Here is an 8,822-nt window from a genome sequence, read left to right as displayed (position 1 = left end):
GGACACATTTTCCACTATTTTATTAAAATTAATTCTAAGATGTAGAATAGCTGCGCAAAGGTTATCTTAAAGAACTTTTTTTTTTTATGAAAGCCAAACTATCTTCCAGAAACGCTGCACAGATTTTGATTCTTGATATGGTTATGCAAATACCATTCCTTCTACCCTCATCTAGGTTCTTTTAACATCTTTGCCAGTCTAATACGTGTAAAGTAGTAGCTCATCGTTAGTTTTATTTTCATTTTTTAAAAAATTTCTATTGAGGTATAACATCTTTTCATATAATTTCTGACATACACATGACTAGCTTGTTTTTGTCCTTTGACTTTCTAAGAGATAGTATGGTTATCTTTTCCTTCATGATTTGTAAGAGCTCTTGATATATTTATTATGTAAATCGAACATTTTTAGATATTAAGAGCAGTAACTGAGTATGTATAATTAAATATTAAGCAGTTTGTGTGAATGTTAAATTGTTTTTCCACTTTATTTTTTTAACTTTATGTCTTGTGCCATTGGAAAGGCAATTTGTGTCTGTGCTCAAATTACCTATTTCTGGTTTGTTTCTTGAATGCACATCATACTTAGAAATAGAGGAGAAGCAGGTCCTGTCCCAATACATAAATTATTTATACTAAAGCACTGTGGTGTGGTGGAAAGAACGTGGATTAAGACCCTAGCACGTTGAAGATGGACAGCCAAGTTGGTGGCGCTCAGCTTCCATGTCCTGCCACCTTAAGTACATTACTTAACCTGAACCAGTTTCCTCATCTGCAAAACGCGACAAATAACACCCACTTCGTAAGTTGGTATAAAGACAACATGCCTAGCACAGACAACGCATCCAGCTTGTGTTAATGCTCTTTTCTTTGCTCTCGGCGAGGTATTAATTGCCAGAAGTGTCTCTCTCCTCGATGCAAACTGAAAAGGTTGGGAGGTGTAATTTTTGTTGAGTTTACGTTCAAACATTCTATCAGGGAGCTTTTAAAAACAGTCCATTAAACTACAAACCCCATAATGCATATTAAATGACCATAAAGTTTCTGTGTATGAAGCTTTGTGGCTTGGGGGAGTGCGGAGAGCCACGGGCTTTTTATTTACTGGATTTTCTCTCGTTGAGACACCTCCCCCATTTTTCCCTAAGCACATGTAGTTACTTTTCTTCCTCTTAGAAAGCTAACTTCACAGGTTTCAAAGTGAGCTTTCAGTTACAAAGCGAGAAAGTATCTCAAATAGAAAACTGTGAATATCATGAAATTCATTAAAAAAAAAACACACAAAACTGTGGGGTGTGTGGGCCATAATAATAATTCTCACCTCCCGTAGACTTAGCAGAAAGAAAAATGATTGGCCCGATTACATCTAGTAGCCATTTTTACCCTTTGAGAATCTGAGTTTAGTTGCCACCGAGTTAGTCTCCTCTCTTCAGCGACCCGCCTCCCATACGAATTATTTACGGCCGACACACTCGTATTTGCATACGATGGTGGATCCACTGCTGCTGGGCGCCCAATTAGCCCTGCGCCTGCACGGCCAGCGCTCCGCCCGCGCAGGGCCATGTACTGGCGAGCATGTGATCTCCCTTTCGCCCAGGCCCGAGCGCGGTACCCGGCAAGTAAAGCGCGCAGCGGCCGCTCCGAGCGTCCAGCCAGGGAAGACGCCGCGGCGCGCGCCACTCTAACTCGCGCGGCTGCCTCCCGGCTCAGCCTTCCCCTCGCACGCTTCCTGAGGCCCCACCGTCCCAGGCTCCCGGGCGGCCCTGGGCGGGGGAGGGGCGGGGGGAGGGGCTCCTCAGGGAGCGGCGGGGAATTCCCCCTTCCACCGAACGTTCCCGATTGTTCACCGTCCTCACGTCAGCAGCAGGGGGTAATCCCCGACTCCAGCTGCTCCTGACGTCACTGCGCGGAGCCACCGCCCCCCACGCGCCTTTACCTCCGGGGCTTCCTCGACGCTCCGCCCCCAGACGTAGCCACGCCCCATTTCCTCTCCCCCGCCCCAGCCGCCCGACGTAGGGGGCGGAGCTTTTTCGGCCAGGGCGTGAGCGGTTGCTTGGGCCAGAAGGTTCTCTGGTGGAGGCGCTCCTCCTGCTGCCCCGCCCAGTAAGTTCGTTCGCACCGCTTCTTCCACACCCTTTATCCCTCCTCCTTCTCCTCGCCCCGCCTTTCCCCTCCCTTCTCCTCAACCCCTCTAGTTCCTTCCCCGCCTCGCCACCTTCCACGATCTCGCGAGACTTGACCCAGAACATTGCGGATCGGGTCGGCGCCATTTTGGGACCGAGACTGGTTGTGGGGGAGGGAAAAGCGGCAAAAGGGGATTATTCAAAGTACCGAAAACCTCCTCCCGGGATCGAGCGCAGCGGCACCCCCAGGCCAGGGGCACCTCTGGTGTAGCAGAAGGTAACACCGTCCTCTGTGCTCCGAGCTGGAGTCTGGGGGAGGAAGGAGGGTGCCCCTGTCGGCGTTGGGGTTTGAGGGGTCGGGAGCGGCGTTGGCGGCGCGAGGTGTGAGGCTGCCCTCGGACGCGGTGGGGGGGGGGTGGCGGAGAGCAAGGAGAGAGACGGAAGGAAGGCGGCGAGAGGCCCCTTCAGATATTTACTCGGCCCGGGTGGAGTGGGGGTGGCGGTTGTGGGGAGGGGGTGGATGGCTTAGGCTTGGTGGCTGGGGGATGTTTGGCGGAGGCTGAGAACGGATCCGACGCCCTCCGTGCTGGGTCTTCCTTCCTCCGGCCTCTCACACATGCCCGCCTCCTTTGGCACTACTGCTCCTCTCAGAGGGCTGACGGAGTCGAGGCCGAGTTGTGGCCTTCGGTTGTTTCTTTAGTAGCGCGCCCGCTCTTTTCCTCCTCTCCCGGGTCCGTGGTCGTAGCTGTGTATTGAGTGGAATGCTACCATGTCCCTCGGAGTCCTGTGGGGCTTGAAGGGAACCTATTTTGGTTTTGGAGAGAACCACTCTTAATGGGATTTACGAGAACGGTTTGGTACCTTCCACCCCCTCAGTGTTGGGAGAAACCTGTTTTCTTAATTCAAGGAAATGGGGACCGACACCTTTATCCCACAGCTGCTCTCAGTAGCCGGGGAAGTCTCACCCTCAGGCGAATTTAAGGAACGTTCTTGCCCCATTTCTCACCTCCCTACTTTCTACCCTTAGTGGGGAAAATGTCTCTTTTAGACATTCTAATTTGGAGAGAGCGTTTTTCTCTTTATATCCTTTTTTTTTTTTGGTGAGTTGTATTTACTAATGCTCCATGGCACCACACCTGCCTGTTCCTTTTCTTTGGGCCCAGTGAATTGAAAATAGAAAATCTTTTATAAGGCTGTGGGCCAGTTTCATAGTTTTAATTTTTACTCGAAAAGTATAGGAGTTTTATATAATTCCCCCGTATTATATCCGCACCCCCTTCCCAGTTGAAATCATTCCTTGTCCTCCGTAACATCATCTCCCACCTTTCCCTCTTTTATTCTAAAGTCTTTTTCATCCAGTAGACTGTTTTGGGGCGCTTGCTTGGGCTGAGCCTTTTTTCAGACCCCAGTAGAATTACGTAGAAGTGAATTTCTCTCCAGAAGTTGACTCTTCAAGATTGGGGTTAATTTTTAGCTCAAAATTAAAATTCAGTGTGTAATTTAAGTTGTTTTTTTTATGACTTTTACAGGTGATTGAATTACTCATATATGAAGATCATCTTCTAGGTTTTGTGTAAAAGGCCCCGGATATTTGAAGTGGCCATTTTGGGATTACAATGTTTTTGGATAATTTTGCCCCAGAAGTTTATTAGAAGTGGCAAGAATCATCTCTGAAGTGAATTTATAGTAGTGAACAATTCTACAAGCTACTAAAAGGACCCAGGCATTTCTTCAGTATTTTGGTTCAAACGGATTATATAACTGGTTAAATTATTTCAGCTGGTGGTATTTTTTTTGCCTCTCCCCCCCCCACCCCTCCCCTGTAGTTGTTCTTAAGCCAAAACTGTAAGATATGTGTTGATTTGTGTACTGAGTAGTTTCGGCAGTTTCAAATTACTGTTTAAATATTGCTGAAGTTTCTTGGCAGTTTATTTTTACCTTTATTAAAAGTTTTAGGAATTTTTGACCTCAGCCCTTTTCATGTCACAATGGGACAGCTTTTCTAAATGAAGACATTGAAAGAATACAGAGTTTTTTCCCTTTTATCTTTTATTTACGTGGAAATTTAAGATGTTGCAGTTTTCCAGCAGCATGGTAGTATTGAGATAGCTATGTGTCTCTCTGTATGCTGATGTTTAGGAATGCTCTTCAGATGTGAAATTTTCTTTTTGTTTTTGCTCTTTGGCTCATAAATTGGATATTTCATCTGGAGTGGATAAGTACAACAGTAACAAGTACATGGAATAATAAAGAAGACTTTAAAATCTTAAATCCAAGGAACTTGGCTAATTCTGGAGATAGCCATATGAAAACTTTAAAACAGAAGTATGGGTAGCTGACTTGAAGTAACTCTATGTCAAATAGTCATAGGTTAAGTATCTTCAAAGAACTTGGATATTATTTCAGAGGATACAAAATAAAAAAACAAACTGGAAAACATAAAGATTACAGAGAAAAACCCAACACCTTCCTGTGCAGTCCTGTTGGAATTTGTAAGTATTGTATGGTGAGCAAATCATATGTTCGTTTGTAAACTGTAGTAAGAGTCAAGTTTATTCTATGTTGGAAGCTTTTCAGTTTCTTGGAATAATACTGCTTGGCTTCAAGTTCCTGGACAGTCTGAAGATTACCTACCATTAAGTAAAATGAATGCAGAAAGAGTTAACATTTAAGAATATTTCAGAACACACAATCCATATTTTTACATTTTTGTGTTTATGAAGTAAAGAAAATCCCTTTGGTGAGTATTCACCCTAATTTTTATGGATTCATAGATTGGTAAAAAGGTAGGAAAAAACAAATATTTCATGTGTCTTGCTAGCCAATTACTTTCTTTAGGCTGTTTTCTAAAGGGATTTCAGTGTTGTAATTTAGGTAGTTTAAATTATAACATGTGACTTGGTTTTTAAACCTGATTTTCATCATAATTCATAATTCTTTTAAATAGCTTGATATATTTTCTTTTTGGAAGGTTATGCTGACTTAAGTTTATAAACAAAGCTTTTTTTAAAAGTTGGAAGTAGGGGCGCCTGGGTGGCTCAGTTGGTTAGGCGACTGCCTTCGGCTCAGGTCATGATCCTGGAGTCCCGGGATCGAGTCCCGCATCGGGCTCCCTGCTCAGCGGGGAGTCTGCTTCTCCCTCTGACCCTCTTCCCTCTTGTGCTCTCTATCTCTCATTCTCTCTCTCTCTCTCAAATAAATAAATAAAATCTTTAAAAAAAAAAAATAAAAGTTGGAAGTATTGCTGTAATAGATCCTTTGACAAAGGAGAATTATGTTTTAATAATACTTCAGTTTTTCAGTATTGAATAGTACTGTTTTTAGTTACCCTTAGTTATTAGGCTTTTTCAGTGATTCCTAGGCGAAGGAATGTTATTAAAAAACCTACTAAAATTTATTTTTTAGACACTTAGTGAATATATTAGTGTAGCTAAAATGAGAGTTTATTTCGTTTAAATACCTTTCTTAGATAAAAGAATGTAATTTTGAACATTTTGCCAAGTTGGCTTTATAACTTGCCAGTTGCTCCCTTTATTCCAAAACAGAACTTTTTTTTTCCTATGCTCTTGTTTGAATCCTTTTATCTCACTTAGAGCAGAAGAGGTGGTAGAGTCCAGAACAACATAGGTATCCAAATAAAGCATTTATTTTCTGATCTAAAATTGAGATTAGAATTAGGTAATTCCCTCTGTTAAAATAGACTGAGTTATTTTTGTTTTGTCTGTCAGAGCTGTGTAGTACTTCTAATTGAGCTTTCACCTTGATTTATATTAAAAAAAAAAATGGCGAGACCATTCACCTTTTCCCTTCAGAAGGGACTGCTGTTAGATGCATTTCTCAAGTTACTGGTCCAGGAATATGCCTCTTAAATGTGATTAAAAAGTTGAAGTGGAAATGAATGATCTTTTTTCATAGAAAAGAACATTATTTATGATTATTTTCCTTTAAATTATTCCTACTGATGTTATCCAAAGCCATGTTACCAGGATAAAGATAATTCCAGAGACAGGGTTTTTAAGAATTAACTTTAATCTTTGAATAGTCTCACATCCGTGAAGTTTGCTTACAGCAATTGTTCATGGACAGATTTACTTACTTGAACGTTTTGATAAATATTTTATTATGTTCTTGGCTTTAAAATAGCAGTAGTAATTGGACAATTGCTGGGCTGCTTCTCCCCCTCCCCCACCTTTTCCCCTCCTGTCTACCCTACTCCATTTTTTAAATCTCCTGTGCCTAGACTGTAGGTCTAAAAATAATAATCATAGTAATTAACATTTATAGATGATGATTGTGTCACGTATTTTGCTGTGAACTTTGCATAGTATTCTTTAGCTCTTACAATAATTCTATGAAGAAAGTGCTATTATAGTTACAGTTGTACAGGTGAGAAAATTAAGATTTTAGGAAATTGAGTCTGGGAGAAAGTAACTTGGTTAGGAACAGGGGGTTAGATAGAAGTTTTGACCAAATCTCCAACTCTTACTGGAGGGCTCAGTACTCTTCATCACTATGCTATACTGCTTTCTTGTGAATTGTACTTCATTAACTCCTATTTGAGCATTATCCCTGATATTTTTGTTTTTTCTTGTATATACTGCTTTTTGGTTAATATTGATTACTAGTGGAACTTGGAGTTAAGCTAAAAGGTAGAAGAGACGGTACTGTTAGTGTTGCTGTTTGTAACTATCTGGTAAAACTTTAGTTAGCTAAAAATTAAAATGTACTTTCAGGTTATATTTCTATCTTACACACCCACATTCTCTTCGCACATGGGTGAAGCTAAATGCATGTTAGCTTTGTTTTACCTTTTCTCTGGTTTTGAACTGAGATTAGTCCATAGACTTTTATTATGTTAATCATCATACATTACATCATTAGTTTTTGATGTATTCCATAGATTTTTTTTTGTTTAAAGTTCCTAACACTTGAGAATGGAGGAAAGAAGGAATAGTAAGGAAATATCAGAAATGGGAAAAGAAGCAAGAAAAAAATAGAGTTACAGAGGGAATAAGGATGGGAACCTCTAGTATGAGAGTAAAGTTAGCAAGTGAGGATAGACCCTAAACCCAGGCCAGATTATTTGTCTTGGACATAACTACCTTTTTTCTGTTTAATTTTTGATAAAAATTTTAAAATAACAATTTAGATCCAGGTAAGGGTAGTAATTAGAAAAAGGGAAATGGCTGGGAGTTAGGAGATTTTTGGTCTAGTGTTTGGAAAATCTAGAAAGGGGCCTGTGTGACCTTGTGTATTTACCAAAGCTCTTTGGCCTTGGCTTTTCCAGAAAACTGATGGAAATAATTTATATGAAGGCTTTTTGTTAATTGTGAAGTGTAATATATGTAATGTTTTTTTCTAATTTCCAGTATTTTGAGATTCTGATAAATACATGTCAAATCAGTATTTGTTACTCTGAAGTTGTTTCTTCTTTTGTATCTGTTAGTGGCATTACTGGAAACCCATTCATTACCCTGCCCCTCCCCATTTCCAGTTTCATTTATTATCCTAGCTTGGTCCTTGATCAAGAAAGTAATGAACTAAATCTCTTTGCCTTTTAACTCCATTCTCTTTTTCCCCGTAGTCTCTTCTGTGGCCAGAAGGATAGCTCTTGGTTTCGTTAGTTCAGCAGCCCTCACTTAGGGTGGTGGATTTGGCATATTTAGGGAGAGCAGGTTGGAAAGAGGTGTATTCCCTGTCCCTTTCTCCCCTTTTTGAAATGTTTTATATGTCAGGGTTTCCTAATGTCAATATTTTTTGGCTACATAGGTGGGTGTGGGAGACAGTGGTTTAAAAATTCTCTAAAATCGATCATTTTGGGAGCACTTATGTATTTTTCTGGGGAGCAGGTCCATTACTTTGAACAGGAGACTCAAGAAAAACAAAATATTAGAATTACTGATAAACCTTTTGTGGTTGGATGTTTTTCAGTTTTACCTGCTTTGCTTTTCCCCTTTTTTGTTAGCTGCCACACCCAGCAGAATAGTTAGAGGCTTTTGCTCTATATCCTTTCAAGTAATTGCTAGGTCTTTTTATACAAGGTATCCCACTCATTTTCTTGTTCTTGAGTCATCTTTCTGTTCACAGCTTGGTGAGTGTGATGTTTTGGTGTTTCATTTTCTGCCCTTTAATTCAGTTTATATTTTTTTGAAACCTTTTTTAAAAGTTTTTTCTGTACTTATTTTTAGCAAGAAAAAGTTTTAAAATTGTTAAATATGTTGTGTTTCCTTTGAAACTCAGAACTTGGACATACACTTTTAAGAATTTCTTAAACTGAGGGGCTCCTGGATGGCTCAGTCAGTGTGTCTGACTCTTAATTGCTCCTCAGGTCTTTTTTTTTTTTTTTTTTTTTTTTTTTTAAGAGCGAGTGAGAAGAGGGGAGAGGGAAGGGCAGAGGGAGAGAGACTTTAAAGTAGGCTCCACACTGGGCTCCATCTCACAACCCTCCTGAGATAATAACCTGAGGCAAAATGAGTCTGATGCTTAACTGAATGAGGCACTCAGGAACCCCTCAGCTTAGGTCTTGATCTCAGGGTGGTGAGTTCAAGCCCTATGTTGGGCTTCATGCTGGGCATGGAGCAAAAAGAAAAAAAAACCTCTTAAACTGGAAAAAAAAATTCTTAAACTGAAAAATTGTCTTTGCCTCTACGTTTGCATACTAGTTAAAGAAATTAGTTTGCTTTTCAATGAGTATAAATAAAGT

At 40.6% G+C, this 8,822-nt stretch overlaps 2 protein-coding genes across 5 annotated transcripts in view; one reads left to right on the top strand and one right to left on the bottom strand.

Moving 5' to 3' along the window:
* Window positions 1-555: 555 nt before the first annotated feature.
* Window positions 556-2,266, bottom strand: LOC141374856 (uncharacterized). The gene is made up of 3 exons (XM_073905271.1): window positions 1,933-2,266; window positions 1,380-1,759; window positions 556-921 (listed from the first exon to the last, which is right to left on the bottom strand). The coding sequence occupies exons 1-3, from the start codon at window positions 2,264-2,266 to the stop codon at window positions 745-747; spliced, it is 891 nt and encodes a 296-aa protein (XP_073761372.1). The 3' UTR covers window positions 556-744.
* Window positions 2,080-8,822, top strand: part of GPBP1 (GC-rich promoter binding protein 1) — a 69,236-nt gene continuing 62,493 nt past the window's right edge. The window contains exons 1-2 of one of the 4 annotated variants that reach the window (XM_025892318.2): window positions 2,080-2,099; window positions 3,649-4,611. The gene's annotated coding sequence lies outside the window, so the exon portion shown is untranslated. Of the gene's footprint in view, window positions 2,100-2,216; window positions 2,397-3,648; window positions 4,612-8,822 lie in introns of those variants that run through there. The other 3 variants (XM_025892319.2, XM_025892317.2, XM_025892320.2) reach the window with 3 other exon arrangements.

This window comes from Callorhinus ursinus, unplaced genomic scaffold (genome assembly GCF_003265705.2).
Source record: "Callorhinus ursinus isolate GAN/ISIS: 27379988/994484 unplaced genomic scaffold, GSC_fseal_2.0 scaffold23, whole genome shotgun sequence".
NCBI lineage: Eukaryota > Metazoa > Chordata > Mammalia > Carnivora > Otariidae > Callorhinus > Callorhinus ursinus.
This window is presented reverse-complemented; position numbering and strand designations above follow the sequence as displayed.